Consider the following 21,071-nt stretch of genomic DNA (forward strand, 5'->3'; position numbering starts at 1 on the left):
GAAACTGGCTAGATTTTTAAGATGTGTGTGTGGGTTTTTTTTTTTTAATTATTTTTAAAGTGACCTCTTACTCTGCCCCTTTTCACTGCTGCTGTTGAAAGCAAAATACCTGAGCCTGGAAAAAGGAAATGAAACCTTACGGGGAAAGTGTCTCTTTTCTGGGCTTTCCTTTTTGATGTGTCCCCAGTCCCAGAGGCGCATACGTGTGCCCCAAGCATTGTGCGCAATTTAAACTGCTATTATCTCATCCACCTTGTCTCTGCATAATCCTAGTCAGTTACACCTGGGAGAGGAAGCGAGTGACAGGCAAACTGGGTTCCCTTTTCAGTTACTCATCTTAACCCCTCCAAGTTTATGGGACTCAAGGGGAACGCCTACTCCGACCCCACCTTCTCTCATCTTGGTATGCATCTGGATTGCCCCTCACATGCTATAGTTTCATGCTATTCATCTCTGCCTTCTTACACCAAACGGTCCCAGATCTGCCCTCTCTCCCTCGCATTTGTTCTTTCCCTACAGAGAGGGTTTGCAGCTGCGGACTGGATCTTGAGCAGAATTAGTTAACGGGGCGGAGCAGGGGAGGGCGGAGGAAGGCAAGGACCGGCCTTGGTTTCTGACCATTGTTTTTTTCGCCTGGATCTCAGTCGCCAGCAGCGATCCAGGAAGCAGCGGGAGAGGCTCTCCCCTAGAGCAGGGGTTCCAGCGATCATGGAGGACCTCATCTTTGCTGCAGCCAAGGTCATGTCCGTCTGGCTCACTGTGGTGTTTACACTGATAGTGTTGCCATCGGTGTTCGGAGCGTCGCTGGGGATTTCTGAACTCTACATGAGAATTTTAGTAAAAACCCTGGAGGTAAGTTGATGGCCTTTACAACTTAATACAAGGGAGGGGGGCGATGGGGACATGCTTTTGTTTTTTGGTGGTGGTAACGGTGTTTCTAGTAAAAGTTTCTAGTCTGCAGCAGTAATTCTGTTGCATAAACACTTACTCTCCTTGCATGATTCAGTTTCTCCCAACTCCAGAGGGTGTGTTCTCTGGATGAGCAGTCTAGCAATCTGCCAAAGGCTGGCTAGTCAAACACTGAGTTCCTGGAAATGCTTTAGGATCCTAAATCAGGACTAACTTTGCTCCGGGGTGACATTAAATCTGTCTCCCTTTCTATTGGTCCAATAAATGACCTGATAGTCAAGGTGTGCATACAGGAAATCATCCACATGAAGTATAGACAGACAGTGGAGGGATAAACATCTGCTTTAAAAGAAATGATCATGAAACTCCATAAATTGAGAATAATTTCATGCCAGTCTGAACCAAAAATCAGTTTCCTTGCTAAAATGTTCTGCTGTGTGCTCATCCACACTCGTGATTGCATAATACTAAACTGTGAATGTAAAACCCCAAACAGGCAGTGATTATTCTAAAATCCCACGTATTAACACCTTGGTACCCCTGTGATGCGATAACATTCTAGGCTGAAATTCAATCTCTGGATGGAGAAGGGCAAGAACACAGTGTACCCTGCATTGTGCAGTGCAGTAGTGTTCTGCCTTCCTCTCCTTTTTAACGACTCTGACAATAATCATCTGTGCCAAGCTGCTTATGCACTATAGTTTAGGGGACCAGCTATGAATCTTGTATCTAGCTCAGTCCTGCTGACCTTTATGCCTGTTGAATGTCTGTATTTTCTAAATAACCTTCTCCTGTTGAATAGCATTGAAGTTAACTTATTTTGTGGGAATATCACATACAATGGAGTATAAACAATGATAGCACAGGCCAAGCAGGAAGGTTGGGCACGTGTGTGCTACATCCCATCATCTTCTCAGTGGGAAAGGCTTGTGAGCTGATCTCCTTCTTTTCCCCTGCCTTTTCCCTCCTCTAGGGAAATTTGCTTCTCCAGGAGAGTGCTAGTTAGGGGTAGGTTGAAGATGGAATGTGTGTGAAGTTCCAGAGGAGCAAAGGGAAAGGAGGAACTAATGTTGTACCCGTCTCTTTTAAAAAAAACATTAACCAGGATGACCTGGGTAACTGTAAGCTGTTTAGCTCGACACTGGTCCTGGGAGAAATTGTGGAATGACATACTGGGAAGCAACCAGTAAATCATGCTGCCTCTGTTCATCCCAGTCAACATGAGTTTTATAGAAAATGGATCTTGTTAAACTTGGTAGTGGTCTATGAGGTTACAAGTTTGAGATAATATATTCAGATGCCTTATGGAAGCAGGACTTGGTATCTCACAACATCCTGAATTTTTTTTTTAAAGTGCTATGCCAGAAAGTAAAATGGCTTTTTAAAAACTGGCTGATAGATCTTAGAGTAACTTTAAATAAATGAGTGATCCAAAAGAGTTATTTCTAGTGTGGGGGGGGAGGGGGGAAGATCCCCCAGGGATCTGTTCTTGGACCAACGCCATTCATTGTTTTTGTTGAGATGACACAGGCTGATCTGCCATTTAATGCTCCACCAGTCGTACAGGGCAATCTGGATATCTTGGTAAACTGGCCTTACTTGAGTAATAAAAATTTCATCTATTTAAAGCCGCAAGGTGATGCCTTTTTAGAAGCTAAGAATGTTCATTGTGCTGATAGAATGAGGGATGGTTGCTTGGAAATAAGTGACCAAAAAGTCACTTAAAAAAAAAAAGGGTACTAAGGGGAGGGCGTGAAGGATAACCAGCTCAACGTGGGCTGGCGATGCTGTGCCAGGGATGAGCAAAGGCTGTCCTTGTATGTATAAACAGGGGAATATTGAATAAAACTAGGGAGACATTACCGCTGTATATGGCACTAGTGAAATTATTACTGGAATACACCAGTTCTGGTGTCCTCCTAAAAAGGATGTTGACAAATTAGATGAGGCTCAGAAAAGAGCTATAAAAATGATCTTACATTTGGAAAAGCTGACTTGGAGTGAGAGACTAAGCAGCTCTTGGATGGATAAATAAATAGATTGTTTGGAGGTGACTTGATCATGGAAGGCTTCTAACAGTTAGTCTGCTCTTAGCAGACAAAGGCATGACGTTATCCAGTGGCTAGAAGCTGAAGTTAAAGGAACTCCGACTAGAAATAACTCTTAAACCTTTAACAGTGAGTGTAATAATCATTAGAACAACTTGCCTAGCGATGTGGTTGTGAAGGGTTGGATCACAGAAACCCCCCTGGTACAGCTCTTGTTCCAGCTTAGCTGGTAGCTAGGGGATTCTTCATGATGGCTCTCCTCTCTCCCTTGTTCTCTTCCACCCCTTTATACATCTTTTGCATAAGGCGAGAATCCTTTTGTCCCTCTGAGTTCCCACCGCCTCTTCTCAATGGAAAGACACCAGGTTAAAGATGGATTCCAGTTCAGGTGACATGATCACATGTCACTGCAAGACTTCATTATCCACTTGCCAGCACACGTATACAGGAAGACTTGCAGGTAAAACACAACCATTTGCAGACAATGGTCCTAGTTAATGGGAGTCATCAAGATTCCAAACCACCATTAATGGCCCACACTTTGCATAATTACAATAGGCCCTCAGAGTTATATTTCATATGTCTAGTTTCAGATACAAGAATGATACATTTATACAAATAGGATGACCACACTCAGTAGATTATAAGCTTTGTAATGATACCTTACAAGAGACCTTTTGCATGAAGCATATTCCAGTTATATTATATTCACTTATTAAATTTTTATAAAACCATATAGACTGCACAACGTCACAGTGGCCACTTTTGTTTTTGTCATGTAATATTTTAAAGATTAGGTGAGTCTCTCCCCCTTCCCCCAGTCTCAACCAGAAGCTATGGATTTGATGCAGGAAGCACTTCATGAAATTCTAAGGCCTGTGCCATGCAGGACTAGATCACAATGGTCCCTTCTGGCCTTAAATTCTAGGTGAATTGCACCTGTTCCTCTCTCAGAAACCCAACAAGGTACAAACAACAAACACGCGTTCTGTACTGGAGTAAGAGGGAGTGGAGGCTGTATAAACTAACTGGTCTAAACATATGAATCTTTATGTGGCTAGCAAAACTGCTGAATGAATACATCTTGCTTCCCTAGTCATGGTTTTAGTGAATATCGTGTGTGCGTGTGTGTGCATCCGTCCGTCCGAAACGTCTGTTTTAAAAAACAAAACAAAACTGCTGTTTCCTCAGCACTAAAATGTTTTGTGAACTCCTGTCAGTTTTGCCAAATGGTTTCAGTGGAAACAATCGCTGCCCCTCAGAAGAAAACAAAATGGAATATTTTGGTATGTTCAAAACCCAGCATTTTGAATGCTCGGTTTAAAACAACTTATTGTTTTAAAATTTCATTTTTAGTGTTGAAAATATTTAAACAGTCAAAATCAAAACAAAAATGTATCATTTGACCAGAAGTGTGTGTATGTGAGAATTGCCAGCAAACCAAAACTCCGTTATTCATACAGCTCTGCTGGACAGCAGCAGCAGCAAATGCCTTTAACTACTTGATTTTTATCATTGCTCGGCTCTCTAGCAGAGAGAGGTAGGAATTCAGAGCTATGTAGGATTACTCTGTTTAACAAATTGTTCTGAGTGTCTTCTATTTGGATTTTCTTTGTTTGAAATTTCAAAACCTTTAACTTCTTAAATGTAGAAAATACCCTTAAGCTCCCCTACAACTCCCACTTGCGAGGGCTTCTAATAGAGCTGCCGTCTTTAGGACTTTAAATTTTTTTTTTTAATGTGCCTGTTCTTACTGTATAACTAAAGGGACATTAGCTAATGGTGGTTTTCTGCCCTCCCCCGACCAAAGCAAAAAACCTTAATTGACTTCACTTTCCAATTCTGTTGCATTGAACAACACTGCATTGTTTGCAGTGCAGGGGAAACTCTCCATATCTATTGATCTTGAGGTCTTCCTCTACCCTTCCCGCCCCAACTCCCCCGTCCCTCCACCCCATGCTTACAGAAGTAGCATAGAAACATCTGGTCCAAATACAACCTGCCTGCATCCCTCTAGGATGGCACCATGGAACAGATAGCTGAAACAAGGACTGATGTTTCTAATGCTGTACTTCTGAGAACTTGACTGGTCTTTGCTTCTAATCACTGCTCTTGTCCTTTAACTGCAGATGCCTCTTTGCTCAGTTTTAACCAAACAACAAGACCCACTTTTCCTATGCTTGCTCTACTAGACTTTCAAATAGTACTGTGTGGAAAGCCTCTAAACTCTTTCTAATAATTTGTCATCTAGCTTTGTAGCATCTTTCAGTGCTTAAGGAAAGCCAAAGTCAAACTGAGCTTAAAAACTAGATTTATTTTATTTTTTGAGGTGGGAATAGGGGGTTTGCAAAACCTAGGACAAAGAGTGATTTCCACTTTGAGTTCTAATGTCAGGTTTTTAGTGTGTGCTTCCCAGGGATTATGGAAACTCACATGTGTACAGTGTTGTGCTAATCCATAAGGATGCAAAAATGAAATTGACCGGTTCACACTAAGAATTGTAAAAAGTAATGAGGTGGGTTTTTAAAATTATTATTAAGTGTCAGTGATCTAAGGCATTTGTAACCAAGGTCAGGAAGTAAACTTTGTGTACAAAGGGCATTATCAAGTCTTTCTCAACTAAGATTTATTTTATCTTGTGACTGTCCAATATATTCTCTCAGGAATGTGCATATGTGACTTTCATCAGCATGAAGGATAGTTGGGTATGAACTGAAGGAAGAATACCTTTCTGAAATAGAATGCTCTGGTTTGGCTAATGCTTTAGGCACAGCTCTAAAAGTATATAGCAGCCTAGCTATAGAAGGGTAGGAATAGATGGAATTTCTCACAGATGAGAGGTAAATAGCAGGGTCTCAAAGGATCTGTACTGGGACCAGTGTTGCTCAACATTGAGGTGGCAAAGTTTGCAGCTGATACAAAATTATTCGGGATAGTTAAGTCCAAAGACAACTGGAGAGTTGCAAAGGGATCTCACAAAACTACACGACTGGGCAACAAAATGGCATATGAATTTCAATCTTGATAAATGCCAAATAATGCACACTGGGGGGGGAAAATCCCAACTATATATACAAAATGGGTTGGGTCTAAATTAGCTGTTACCACCAAGAAAGAAATCTTGATGTCTCTTCCGATAGCTCCCTGAAAACATACTCTCAATGTGCAGCAGCAATCAAAGCTAACAATGTTAGGAACCATTAGGGAAGGGATCAATAATAAGACCGACAATATCATTATGCCACTATAAATCTGTGGTACACCCACACCTTGAATACTGCATGCAGTTCTGGTCGCCCCATCTAAAAAAAGCTATATTAGAATTGGAAAAAGTACAGAAAAGGGCATAAATGATCAGGGATATGGAAAAAGTTCCATATGAGGAGAGGTTAAAAAGGCTGGGACTGTTAGCTTGGAAAAGAGATGACTAAGGGGATGGGATATGATAGCAATCTATAAAATCATGAATGGTATGGAGAAAGTGAATAAGGAAGAGTTATTTATCCCTTCCTGGTCACCCAATGAAATTAATAGCTAGATTTAAAACAAACATTATGCACAGTCAACCCGTGGACCTCATTGCCATGAGATGTTATGAAGGCCAAAAGTAATTCTTTTTTGAACCCAGTGATAGAGAAGTTCATGGAGGATAGCTCCACCAATGGCTATTAGTCAAGATGGTCAGGGATGCAACCCCATGTCCTGGGTGTCTCCCGGAGCGGCTCTGTTTTTTGCCACCCCAAGCACGGCAGTCAGGTGGCCTTTGGCAGCACGCCTGTGGGCGGTCCGCTGGTCATGCGGATTCAGCGGCGTTTCTGTGGGTGATCTGTCAGTCCCGTGCCTTCGGCATACCCGCCGTGGGACCAGCGGAGCCTCCCGCAGGCATGCCGCCGAAGGCTGTCTGACTGCCGCCTTCACAGCAACTGGCAGGCCGTCCCCGGCAGCTTGCCGTCCCAGGCACGCACTTGCTGCGCTGGTGCCTGGAGCTGCCCCTGGTGTCCCCAAGCCTCTGACTGCCAAAAGCTGGGACTGGATGATAGGGGGTGGATAATTTGATAAATTGCCCTGATCACTCCCTCTGAAGTATTAGGCACTGGCCACTGTTGGAGGACAGCAGTGGTGCTGGAGCAATTTTTATAGTGGGGGAGCTGAAGGCGGAAACAATGTATTTGAGTTTCTTTGAGCAGCAGCATCCCTAGCTTCAGCACCTATTTAAGACACGATACTGGGCTATGTGGACCATTGGTCTGACCTCATATGGCTGTATTTATGTTTAAAAGTTCACATTATTTCAAATAGTTCTTTGAAGTGTAGCACTTGCCAGGGATTACATTTTCAGGTCTCCTGCCTAGAGACATCATGTATCATTGTGGGATTGTATGTAAACACTTTAATTTTTAATACAATGAAGTCCTAAATTGGTTTAACTGGATTCAGTAAGGTATATCCAGGATAAAGCAGGAAATTGCCATATCTGTCACACTTCCTTCCTTAGGTTTCACAGCTGATGACTTCCAAAATATTAGCTACCTGAGGCTACACATTCCCGGTTCAGAGGAAACAAGCACAAGAAAGGGGGAGGGGAGAACACCAGAAAACCATATCAAACTTGCCAAAATCTTGCAATATTACTCGTGTTTCAAGAAATACTATTGGACAAAACATTTCTTGGAAACTAGTGACCAGGTGGAATATTTCCCCTGTGCCTCAGGTCAAGCTACAACATGGTAGCTTTTTGTTGTTGTAAAGAACTTGTGCTCAGTTGTTCATGTGCTGTAAGTGGCTTGGTCTAGTTTACACTGAAAGACTGTAATGCAGGGGTAGGCAACCTATGGCACGTGCGCCAAAGGCGGCACGCGAGCTGATTTTCAGTGGCACTCACACTGCTCGGGTCCTGGCCACTGGTCCAAGGGGCTCTGCATCATCATTTAATTTTAAATGAAGCTTCTTAAACTTTTTAAAAACCTTATTTACTTTACATACAATAGTTTAGTTATATATTATAGACTTTTATAGAAAGAGACCTTTTAAAAAGGTTGAAATGTATTACTGGCACGCGGAACCTTAAATTAGAATGAATAAATGAAGACTTGGCACACCACTTCTGAAAGGTTGCTGACCCCTAGTCTAAGACTAGTGATCAGAGACAAGTTTTGATCCCTACCCATTTTGCATGAGAAAAGATAGGAATCTATAAAGTCACCAATTTAGAGTTTAGAAGGAGCAGACAGCTTCTCATTTGGAATCATTCCTGATAAGTTTAATGTTATTGCTGCACTACTTTAGACACAGCTAAATAGGTCTGAACACAGCAGAAATCTGTAACAATCCTGAAAACACAGGATATTGAGACATGCATCTGTAGTGGTTGCAAAGTTGCAACATCACAATGTACAGCAATGCTTTCCAAGAGAGGCAGTGATCTTCAAGGCAGATAAAAACTGAAGTGTACTGTAAAGTAAACAAGGTAACATCTACAGCTAAGATGTGCTTGTCTGTCCTTCTCAAAGGGTACATTTCATTCCTCAAAAATTGCTCTAAAATAGCCTGATCTGAGAGTTCCATAGTCACTTTTCCTACACAAGATCTGCTACACCACAATAGAGTCTGGATTAAATCAGATTGAAATGTGCTTGGTAAGGCACAAAAAAGGAAGGGATTTCATCACTTTCTTGAATTCATGCCTTGGTAGGAGGAGTATTTACTATGGGGGGCGGGGGGAGTGCTACCATGTAACACAACCTAGTCACAAACATGGCACCAGAACCATGGTTAAAACACTCATTACAGCAGGGGTCAGCAACCTTTCGGAAGTGGTGTACTGAGTTTTCATTTATTCACTCTAATTTAAGGTTCCGCGTGCCAGTAATATATTTTAACCTTTTTAAAAGGTCTCTTTCTAGAAGTCTATAATATATAACTAAACTATTGTTGTATGTAAAGTAAGTAAGGTTTTTTAAAATGTTTAAGAAGCTTCATTTAAAATTAAATTAAAATGCAGAGCCCCCTGGACCTGGTGGTCAGGACCTGGGCAGTGTGAGTGCCACTGAAAATCAGCTTGCGTGCCGCCTTCGGCACCTAGGCAACCTATGGCACATCCCTGCTGTAGACAGTCTCTCCGACACCATGCTCAAAAGTCATGACTGGCATAAAAAATCATGAGTCCTTTAATTTTTTTATTTTTTTTTTGAGAAAAATAATCGTGGGTTCTCTTACTTGCTCTCTGATATCTGAGCATTTAGTGTGCACTCGGGTCACATTTTTGAGCTTATCTCTGTAGCCATAAGGGATAGAGTATTCCCTCTACACAACCCCCTCCTCCCCCTTCCCCCACTCTAAGCTGAGGTTCTACTGAAATAATATGACTGGCAGCTGGGGCATGACTTATAGCTGCTTGGTCTCTGCTCTGCTTGGATGCTGAGGGCTGCTAATGAAATCTTTTTTTTTTTTTTTTAAATAAATAAATCCTGTGACGTGTACTCTTCACTTTATGAATTGTCATTCTATTCTATTAAAGTTGGCAGAGTAAGTCTAGAACTACTGGTTGTTTCCACTGACTCTTGCTGGCAGGATTTTATCTGTACCAAGATACTTAAAAACAGGAACAAAATCAGAGGTGGTGTGTGTGATGGTTTGTCTAGTGAAGAGAACTTAATGCAGATGGCTTTCAAGGGAAGTACCACTTACTCTCTAGGAAGCTCTTTTAAAGGTGAGCAAATGTTAAACCTCAAACATTGTCTCTTAAATGCACACTTTTTTCTCTTGAACAGTGGGCCACAATACGAATCCAGAAAGGAGTCAAACAGGAGCAGGCAATGGCACTTAAGAACTCTGCTTCCAGTGGTAAGAATTCTGAGTGAAAATATTACTGAGACATTCAACCTGAGGAAAATGGGGAACAGATTATTTTAAAATGGGGAATAAGGAGCTACGAATCTTGTTCTTAAATTACTATTGTAGTGGCCAGAGGCCTAAGATCAGGGACCCACTGTGGCCAGCACTGTCAGGCACCTAGTAAGATACAAGCTCTGCCCCCAAGGATCTTGCTATCTAAGGGTTCGATTCTGCCACTCTTACTTGTGACATCTTTTAAATGGTTTAGTCACCCTGCACTCGGTTGCAGAGCTGGGTCTAAATATAACATTACTTACATGGAATAGTACTGTACTCCAAGAATAGCTCCATTTATTTCAGTAGGCTCACTTATGTAAGGTATTGCTCAGTGCAAAGGGTGGCAAAACCTAGCTAATAGATGGAGGCTAAGGGTGCACTTCACAGATGGGATCTGAGGCTATATCTACACTACAGACCTTTATAGGAGCACAGCTGCACCACTAAAACTGTGCTGTTGTAAGGGCTCCCATGTAGCTGCTCTTTGATGGCAGAAACCTGCCAGGATAATTAAACCACCCCCAACAAGTGGTGTTAGCAATACAGGTAGGAGATTCTCTCCTGCCGATATAGCACTGTCCACACTAGCACTTTTGTTGGTGAAGCTTATGTTGGTCAGTAGGGTGACCAGATGTCCTGATTTTATAGGGACAGTCCCGATTTTGGGGTTTTTCTTGTATGGGCTCCTATTATTCTTCCTCCCCCCACCATCCCAATTTTTCACATTTGTTGTCTGGTCACCCTATCGGTCAGGGAGGTGGGGTTTTTTTTCACACCCCTGACTGACAAAAATGGTAGTGTAGACAGATGTCAGGTGACTTGTCCCAGGCCATGTAGTTTGTGGCCAAACTGGGAACTGAACTCTGATATTAATCCCAGTTCAGTGTCCCAACCACAGCGTCATTCTGCCTCCAAGGTAAATACTAGATCACATCAGTAGACAGCTCGTGTGTGGCTAGACCTACTACTGATTTCCTCAAAACATCTTAAGTAAGCAGGACTTCAGCTCTAGTCAGCACTTACACTTTGTCCCTGATCACCAAGAGGTACCCAGCGATGGCACAGATCTGTTTGATTATTATTATACCATAATAAAAACATTGGGCAATGAATATTGCCACTTCTAATGCAGCAAATCCTTCTATTTCTCTTGTCTCCCTTTGCATTGCATGGACAAAGTTCAAATGTTGCAGTTCAATTTTTATCATCTTGTGAAATAAAATAGTAGGGGGTAGGGCTCTGCTTTCTTACAGGAACTGTTGGCACAATTTCCTGCAGGATTTTTCTCAGTTAAGCAAATACAATTGTGGCTAATGAGCCTGTAGCAGGTTGCTTACCCTGCTCCTGCCCTGAAGGGCTTAAAACAGCCCTGGAAGAGGGCTGCAGCTCTAAAAGCAGCTACTAGGCTGATTGGGGAAGCAGCGACAGCTGGGCCATGCCCCAATCAGGCCACAGATGGCCTGTATAAAAAGGCTGGGAGCCAGGAGCTCAACAGTCTCTCTCTGTGTTCAGAGAGAAAAGGGCCTGGCTGCAGGGAGGTTAACCAGGTATCTGGAGTGGAACAGGGCTCGGGAAAGGCCAAGGGAGCCTGGGAGCTCTAGCCTAGGAAAGCCCCAGGCCTCAGGCCTGGTAAGGCCTATTAGGTACTGGGTTGCAGGGGCAGCCCACGGGTACCCAGAGGCAGCAGGTCCAAACCCCTTTGCCTGTCATGAGTGGCTTACACTGCAGTCTGCCCCAGTGAACGGATGGAGACTGGGCAGTAGCCAAGACTGAGGTAAAGTCAGGATAGTGGGTGGGGGTTCTCCTGGGAGGGGGAGACCCAGACTGGGGGGTGCTGCCAGGGGGTGGCACCCAGTTAAAGGGGCACTGGGGTCCTGGGAGGCACATGGGGGGCCAAAGCCAGGTAGGACACCTGGCCTGCAGAGGGCGCTCCAGAGGCTGGAGAGCTAATTCCCATGGACAACCAGCAGGAGGCACTGCTAGGTGAGTCTGCACTTGATTACAAAGCCACTGCTGACCAGTGGTGCCAAATGCAGGCTAGCTGCAAGTCCGGCCAAAGATAAGCTATTTTCAGCAGCTCTTCAGGTTTTAGCTACAGTCTGTGCTCCAAGCCCTGGCGTCTTGGGTGGTGGTGAACAAAGATGTCCAACACAAACAGGTGCCGGGGTAGGAAAGATGCTGGGGAGTGGAGAATGAACACACTAAATGTGGGTTTGCAGCACTGGGGGAGGAGAATCTGTGCCCAAGTCACACTTGCACTTCTCTGGCAGAGCAAAGTGGTCTTGGAGTGAGTGTAATTTACACTGGAAGGCTCTATTGCATTGCCAGAGTGGTGTAAAGGGACTTTAATGTAAATGAGATTGTGTCTCTGTTCTGTACTTTTCCAAGTGGAGCACTTCTTGCGTCTAGTCCTAAGCTGCTATTGTCTAAGGGACAAAACATATGTATCTTCCAGAATAATTGAAGAAAGGATGAGAGCACCCACCTGTATCTTGTCTGTGGGGTGTCTGTGGAGCTGTGGCGAGGACACATGGATTACTTTCTAATGTTCATCCTATACATGGTTTAGGAAACCCGCAGGGAGAGAGTGGACAGGAAGGAAAGAGTCTGCCTTGTTGCATAACTTCCAATTTGCCACAGATTACATAAGTGTCTGTCTGCATTTTGGGGGTGGGGGTGATGAAGAACTGGCCTGCTGCATAGTATTTGCAAATAATCCATGACACACAGCTCTGGCAGTCAAACATGCATGGCTCTGATATTGTTAGGCTGCTAGCTGAGCGGCACAGAGCAGCAAGCAGCAAAGAATCCTGTGGCACCTTATAGACTAACAGACGTTTTGCAGCATGAGCTTTCGTGGGTGAATACCCACTTCTTCGGATGCAAGTGAAGTGAATACCCACTTGCATCCAAAGAAGTGGGTATTCACCCACGAAAGCTCATGCTGCAAAACGTCTGTTAGTCTATAAGGTGCCACAGGATTCTTTGCTGCTTCTACAGAACCAGACTAACACGGCTACCCCTCTGATACAGAGCAGCAAGTAATCCTTTGTGACAAAACTGTTTAAATCCATTCTCTGTTCAATTTCCTCACGTTTCTGTTAAGGCATCATACAGCGAGATGAAACCACTATGGAGAAGGAGATTGCGGGCCTGCACCGTGTAGATTTTGAACTCTCCGATGTGTTCTATTTCTCCAAGAAGGGGATTGAGGCTATTGTGGAAGATGAAGTCACCCAAAGGTTTTCTTCAGAGGAACTAGTCTCCTGGAACCTCCTTACAAGGACTAATGTCAACTTCCAGTACATCAGCCTGCGTCTGACTGTAGTGTGGGTCCTTGGGGTCCTCATCCGCTACTGTCTCCTTCTGCCTCTTCGGTGAGCAAGTACTGGGAGAATGGTTCTCATGTGTATGTATGTGGTGATGCACTGGGGTTCACCCAGGCCAGTAAGGGGTTCAGCCAACACTTGCAACTCTGGGCACCTAGAATGCTCTGCTGTAGCTCACAGCCCTGACACCAACTGTCAGCCTACAAGCATGGAGGTCTCACCCAGGCTCCCACCACCCACTTACTTTTTGTAGGGGGAACTCACCAACCTTTCCAGCCCCAAATTTTTGCCCCAGAACATCTTTCTGCAGCCCCTCTTATTGTAACATCCACAAAACCTCATCAAGTTTGCTGCTCCTTTAAAGAAATAATAGAGAGAGCAGCTTATTAACTTAGCTGGGGCTGACAATCCTTCCATTTCAGTCAAAGCACTGAGTTGGTTTATGGTACAAGGCAGACAAGTTTCTTAACAAAAGGGCATGGAGGTAAGTCATACCAAGTGTAAGAAATAAAGCTAGAAATGGTTACAAACACACAAGTAAAAATACGCTTCTAAAATTATAACTTGTAACCTTCTGAAACCATTCTTGTCTAAGCAGGTTTCTCACCTATAGTCAATTTTCAGAGACTTTTAGCCATCTTGGATAATAATGCATAACTTTTGGGTTCTCTCCCCTGCTCTTTATAGTCCAGTAAACCTTGGAAATGTGTTCTTCTGAAGGGTATCCCCAGATAGAGTTCCTTTACCCTGTTGGGTGTTACATCCATGTAGATGCCATACTGGCTTCTTCCCTGCTGGTGACTTTTACAATGCAAATCATTTTCCTGCAATCTCAGATACAAATGAATAGCCCACTGTCCTTGCCCATGCCTGGCTTGAAGTGTTGGCCTCTTTCCTTTGTCTGGAAAACCCTGTTTATCAACTTCCCTTAAAGTGCCTGGTTTAAACATGTTTTAGTAGTTACTGACACACAGCAGTAAACCATCAATGGGCCTCTGTCACATACGCACTAATGTGAAATGATCACTCTGCAGTTTCTGAGGTAACCGAGTCCTGCAAGAAATGATGACGAACATACAAGCTGGGCTTTTTAAGTTCTCACACTGCTCCCATCACTGCGGTGTGTCTCACTGCTTCTTTTACTCCCTCCCCTATCTTAAAATTGAAACTATTGTAGGGGCTCAGATAGTCATTAGATACTCTTCAGCATTCTAATGTTCTCTAGTACTTGTTTTCATGACATGAATTGCCATAATTCCCCTCCAATAGGGATCTTCTTGCTGCAGACAAACAGTCTTGGCTCTTTCTTTTTGTTTTTAGTGTTACCTTGGCTGCCATTGGGATTGTTTCAATGATTGTGGGAACCACACTTGTAGGGCAGTTGCCAAACAGCAGGTAAGTGTGTGTTCCCCCCCCCCCCTTAATTAACCTGTTTGGGAAGAATTTTGTGGAGAACTAGGAATTGACTCTGCCCATGGCAAACCTGCCATGTCTATGATTTGGCATCAGTGCTGAAAGAACGCAAAGTTAATACTGTGGGTCTTTTCTAGTCCTCTTTTAAAATCGCCAATTTATGTAGTGCTCTACAGGGATGTTTGGAGTCCTGAAGAACTTGAATACCAAAATATAAAAACATGCAGGGGAAGGTGGAGATACCAAGGAAAGGATTCCTAGAAGCATGCGTGTGGAGTGTTTTAAGGGGGAAAGAGGTGTTGAGGAAACTACACCTAAGTTTGTGGGGGCAGTTTAACAGACTGCAAAGCTGAGACTGTGGAAAAACCAGTACAAAGGTGACTTGAAGCTCCCTGGAAGAGGGGAATCTTGAGTTGTCCCCACACCAAGGGCCATTATGATTACTTAGTCTGAGTTCCTCCATAATGCAGGCAGTGGAATTTCACCCGATTCCTGAATTAAGCCCAGCAACTTCCAGTTGAATTAGAGCAAGTCAATTTACAGCAATCATGGCCTGCTCTGTCTAACTTGAACTGAAGTCTGTTTGGCTCCCAGCCAGAATTGGAATTGGGAAAGGTGGCTTTCTGCCTCCCCAATCCTCAGATGTGCTGAGCATGAGTCCTAAAACCAGTAAGCTGAAAGACTGCGAGGTGTGTAGAGAGGAAGGGAGATCAGATATGTAGGCTCATCAGAATTACCTTTGGGAAGACATGAAGCTCAAAACAGGCATCCAGACATGAGATCAGTAAAGGATGGCCTCTTCTAAGGACAGCGGAACCCTAGAGGGTAAACTCCTTTCAAGTTATAGGAGGGGGAAGAAGATGGAGCTAGAAGTAATGACGGAGGGAAAGAGTCTACTCCTACTTCCACTCGACCTTGGATGGGGAAGAGCAGTGATTTACTGAATCACTGAGAGACTGGCGGCTGCGTGGGAGGTGATGGAAACTAACCAGGGAAGCAGTTTGAACCCTACTGTGTCTTTTGGTGGTGAAACAGGGTTGGGGAGAAGAGTGCCAGGGATTGGAGTAAGGTTGATTGGAGCAGACTCCAAAAGGGCAGCATGATGGGGAAGGGGAAAGGAGAGAATAAATATGGAGCATTGGTGTGTGAGGAGAATGTTAGAAGTGAAGGATATGGTGGTGAAAATGGGCAAAAATGTGGCACTGAGCTGATAAAAGGCAAGACTGGCAGAGTTCCTGGGAGCAGAGGAGCACGAAGGGGAAAGCAAAAGACCAGTATAAGAGGCAAAATGGGGAAAGCAGGTGGGGCAGGGGAGAGGCAGGAGGCAACAAACAAGGAAACAATACTTGCTGCAATGGAGAAACTCTGAAGTGTGATTCCAGTCCAAAGAGTGACTGGGAAAGGAAATATTTCTTGTGCATATTCCCAGTTCTCTCGTTAGTGATCAAGGCTGTCTTTAAAAAGTGGTCTTATTTCCCTTGGATATGCAGGGCCATGGCTCTGGGCCATGAGCTGGATTCTAGTCCTCCTTTGCAGCACCAGCGAAACTGTTAACTAAGTTCCAGTTGTGACACTTGTGCTAACCCACCATTTTAAGGGGATAGCACCTGTGTAACTGAGGCCTGGGCTACACTAGCGGGGAGGTTTGAACTAAGATAATTCAACTTCAGCTACGCTAATCTTAGTTCGACTTACCTGGCCGTCCTCATGGCAGCAAGTCGACTGCTGTGGCTCCCCCATTGACTGCACTTTACTCCTCCTGCTGAGGTGGAGTATGGGCGCCAATTAGCAGATCTATTTATCGTGTCCAGACGAGACTCGATAAATCGATCCCCGATACATCGAACACTACCTGCCGATCCGGCGGGTAGTATAGACATACCCTGAGAGTCTATCTTGTCCTGGAGGGCCTCTGAATACTGATGGTTGTCAGAGTCCAGCTTGATTTGTCAGGGTCCAGGTTGAGTTTGCAGGGAGGCAAACAACAAAACCTCCTCTCCTTACCTGTGAAGTGAGCATGCTCATTATGGAAATAACAGAAGAAAACAACATGACACCTCAATGCCACTCTGAACAGCAGCTAAACACTCCTTCCTTCACTGGTTCCCCTGGTATGCCTCTGTGGCTTCTCCCCAAGTTATCCAGAGGAGCCTGGGAGGTCTCTATATAGGTTGTGTCTCTACCAATGGCATCACCACTTATAGTATGGAAGCACCTCTGGGGAATCAATCTTGGTTGGGCTGCCTTTGTGCTGGGGTGTGTGTACATAAAATAAACACACTGAGGTGGTAGTTCTGCTCCAGCGAGCCTATCTAAATAGACAAGACAGAGAGTGGGAGGTGAAGTGACTTGCCCAAAGTGCTGCAGCAGCTTGGTGGTAGATCTGGGAATAAGACCAAAGTTCCTAGAATCCCAATCCACTGCCCTAAACGTAGTACTATTGCAATAAATTCTTGGCCTAGTCCTTGTAACTGGAAAACCACTTCTATTATCAGAGGGGTAGCCGTGTTAGTCTGGATCTGTAAAAAGCGACAGAGTCCTGTGGCACCTTATAGACTAACAGATGTATTGGAGCATAAGCTTTTGTGGGTGAATACCCACTTTGTCGTATGCATCTAACGAAGTGGGCATTCACCCACAAAAGCTCATGCTCCAATACATCTGTTAGTCTATAAGGTGCCACAGGACTCTTTGTCGCTTCTATTATAGCTCCCTTCCCAGACATTGTTTTGTGTGTGTGTGTTTGTTTGTAGGGTGACCAGATGTCCCTATAAAATCACGACAGTCCCGATATTTGGTGCTTTTTCTTATATAGGCTCCTATTACCCCCACCCCCTTTCCTGATTTTTCACACTTGCTATTTGGTCAGCCTATTTGAAAGTGTATGTATCTTTCAGCGCTAAAGATTGGCTAAGTGAACTGGTCCACCTGACGTGCTCCCGGATCCTTGTCAGAGCTCTGTCTGGTACCATCACGTACCATAACAAGTGAGTAAGTCTGTGTTGCATTCCGCTACTGTAAAGGGCAGAGCCGTCCCCTGGGTAGGACAAATTGGGGCGACCGCTCCAGGTCCAATGCTTTGGGGGGGGTCCCGCGAGCTGGTGTGATTGGATGGTCCAGGAAAAGACAAATCCATCACTTCCGTCCCAGGCCCCACACCCCTATAGGGATGGCCCTGGTAAAGGGGATACATAACTCTAGGCAAATAGGATAAGGGAGTAATTGATTTATCTTTCAGGGGGAGTCAGTGGTGGTATGACTGTCTATAAAAGCGAGGACCTCTTTTAATGAATTTTAATGAGTGTATATGGAATTTACATGACTCTGCTACACAGGTAGAGCAGCTGAATGATGAACATGTTTGCTCAGTGTTTACTTACTAGGTGATAATGTGACAACTAAATCTCTTACCAGAAGTTATTCTCAAAGCATGGTTCAAATGTTATTTAACACTATTTTCATTAACAGTAGGTCTAGTTTGTAAATTGACAATGTGTTCACCAACAATTTTCTGTAGGTTAGAAAATAATCACAACCATATTGTAGCTTGTGGGTGCCTACAAAATTATTGTAAACTGCTGTTATTCCACTGAAGTGCAGGCTCCCATGAACTAGTGAGAAACTGAATATAATCAACAAAATGTTTAACCCTTTGGCTGCAGTTTGACCTGTTGAACCAAACAGTGGCTTGTCCAGTAGTCTAGGAAAATATTGTTAAGTAGGCAACATAGTTATGTTTTGTACAGTTAAGTGAATGATACTTCCTGTCATTGCAGGGAAAACAGACCACAGAAAGGAGGTATATGTGTTGCCAACCACACATCTCCAATAGATGTTTTAATCCTGACTAACGACGGATGCTATGCAATGGTATGATAAGTGAAAATGTGTGATGTTGATTTACACAGTAGCAATCAGGAGGAAGCCACTAAAGTTTGTGACCTAAACTAGGGTCTGACTTCAGATGTCTAGAATAGACACTATGTACTAACCCAGTGTGTCACTAGCTTCTGACTATGGGAAGGATCTCTGACTTCTCGCAGCATTTTCCAGACGAAACATGCATCCTGAGATCCCAGATAAACTCAATGGCTTCTGCCAGGTTGTTTATTAGAACTTGGTCCCTTCAGACCAATATGTAAATGAGAATCTGAACTACTGCAGAAGTCACAGAAATGGAATCTGTTGGATCACTTTTTAAAAATGCATTTCTTTACACTGCATTGTTAAGCAGGTAAGTCTACATGGCAGATGAAGGTGTGATTGTAGCATGGGTAGGCATGTCTATGCTAGCTTTAATCTTGCTCATGTAGGTAACAGTAGTAGTGAAGATATGGCACTACAAGCTGGCAGCCCCAGTATAAGCCCAATGGGCTACACACTCAGGTTGCTAGTCTATGCTAGAGCCTATGCCCACTGCATCTTTGCATCTGTTACTCGTGCTAGCTAGATTAAAGCCTATCCATCCTACAGCTACACCAAAATGTGTGGTGTAGACATACCCGAGGTTATTGCTCAATGCTCTAGAAGTGAGCCTCTGCTCTCGATCCTTTTTTCAGTGTAAGGGAGGAAGGGGGTGTTTCGTCATTGAGCAAGGTTGTCTCGGGTGTCAAGGCTGGAAGTTGGTGGCCAGTAGAATTGCTGTGAATGCACTGTTCATAAAGTGCACCTCAGAATAAGTCGGCCAGCACAGGGGCCTGATCAGCAATGGCTCGCTCTTCAAATGCAGACTGCAGACACTTTGCATTACAATAGAGCAGACAGGCTAACTTGTTTAGTTGCATATAGTGACTAACTCAATTTTATCACTAGGGGTATGTCTACACTACCCACCGGATTGGTGGGTAGCGATCGGCTTATCAGGGATCGATATATCGCGTCTCATGTAGACACAATATATCGATTCCCGAACGCGCTCCCGTCGACTCCGGAACTCCACCAGAGCGAGCGGCAGTAGCGGAGTCAACAGGGGGAGCTGCGGCCATTGATCCCGCGCCGTGAGGACGGGAGGGAAGTTGAAATAAGATACTTCGACTTCAGCTACGCTATTCACATAGCTGAAGTTGCGTATCTTACATTGACCCCGCCCCCTAGTGTAGACCAGGCCTATCAGGAATTCATACTACTGCTGACTTTCCTGAAGGGGCCTAGCAGCAGGCCTCCTTCAGCCCCTCTGAGTGCTGGAGGAATGGCTTAAGTAAAACTCCTGCTGCCATCTGATCTGTCTAGCAGATCTTCTTATTACTGTTGTAGTGGAAGCTGTGAAGAAGGCTGTTGGAGAGGGATGTTGGCTCTTCTGTGTGTGTTTACTATAGCTGCCCACTGTGAGGGTCATAAGTTAACTAAACTGGGTGCTAGTCATTCCAAAAGAACAAGCCCAGTAACATTCTGCTGCAACAGACTTGTTCCGAGGGAAGACCCTCTCAGGGTCCTGGAGCCCAAGCCCGACAAGTCTATACTGCAATTTTTATAACCCACAACCCGAGCCCAGCGAACCCAAGTCAGCCGCAGGTGTTCTGTTGCAGTGTAAATATACCCAGTGTGTCCAACCTGTAAAAAGGCACCCACAAATAATGGCAGTAGCTGATCTTTTGTGGTGGCCTGCCCATCATGCAGCTTAAGACTGAAATTCAAGCACGGCTGTAGGTAGTGCTCTGGGGATGAGATGCAAAATAGAAATCTACTTTGTAGCTGAATTATTGGGATTGTGAAATGCTCAGAAAAAAAGGAAGCAACAGGTTAAGATGGGGCATCTCAGTGTACCTTGTGATGTGGTAATAGCACAAAGGTGGTATGAAACTCTAACTTTCATCTTTAGTAAATGTTAATTTTCCTATTGTAACACTTCAGTGACTGACAGTACCTAAAATCTGTGCAAGTCACTGGTAGATAAGAGTATGGCAAAATATTTTGCCTAAAACTTTATAAAAGTAAAGGCAGAGGACAAGGAAAGAGGAAGACTTCTCTTAAGTATTGATGGTAATTGCATTATGAGTAACCTCTTTCTGTTCATGCAGTTGGTGCACAGTGCATGCAAAAGCATGTAAAACTTCCAAAATTTAGGTGTGTTAATACTCATAGCTATATGCGCACCCTAATGTGCATGAGAGAACCTAGTGCAAAATAATGAAGAGACCAAGATGGTACAAACTTTAAACTATTTTGTAAACACAGAACTTCAGAAGTGACTTTAGTAGCTACCATATTGGTTTCAACGTGCTTAAAGGGATTTCTAGCTGTGTGCAGACAGTGTTCCTGGGTGTGAGTGGAAACTTGGTGCGCCAGAAAAATGCAACCTTAAGCGTCTTTTTGTGACTTCCTGAAGATGCACAAAAGTAAATGCTAATAAAATAGTTGCCTGTTTACTTTCTACTGTCTGTATATTGAGGATTTGAACCGTGATGTGTAATATTTAAATAATGCTAAAAGACCAGCTATCCAATACTGTATTTTCTAGGTGTCTAGGAAATGAATGCTTTTA

At 43.9% G+C, this 21,071-nt stretch overlaps 1 protein-coding gene across 3 annotated transcripts in view; it reads left to right on the forward strand.

Moving 5' to 3' along the window:
- GPAT3 (glycerol-3-phosphate acyltransferase 3) overlaps positions 1-21,071 on the forward strand; it is a 28,682-nt gene that overhangs the window by 774 nt on the left and 6,837 nt on the right. Inside the window, exons 1-7 of one of the 3 annotated variants that reach the window (XM_039542283.1) lie at positions 275-403; positions 645-852; positions 9,728-9,800; positions 12,955-13,225; positions 14,498-14,572; positions 17,488-17,577; positions 18,367-18,460. In XM_039542283.1, coding sequence (XP_039398217.1) covers positions 709-852; positions 9,728-9,800; positions 12,955-13,225; positions 14,498-14,572; positions 17,488-17,577; positions 18,367-18,460 — 747 coding nt within the window. In that variant the 5' untranslated portion in view covers positions 275-403; positions 645-708. Of the gene's footprint in view, positions 1-274; positions 404-644; positions 853-9,727; positions 9,801-12,954; positions 13,226-14,497; positions 14,573-17,487; positions 17,578-18,366; positions 18,461-21,071 lie in introns of those variants that run through there. The other 2 variants (XM_039542284.1, XM_039542282.1) reach the window with 2 other exon arrangements.

This window comes from Mauremys reevesii, linkage group 5 (genome assembly GCF_016161935.1).
Source record: "Mauremys reevesii isolate NIE-2019 linkage group 5, ASM1616193v1, whole genome shotgun sequence".
NCBI lineage: Eukaryota > Metazoa > Chordata > Testudines > Geoemydidae > Mauremys > Mauremys reevesii.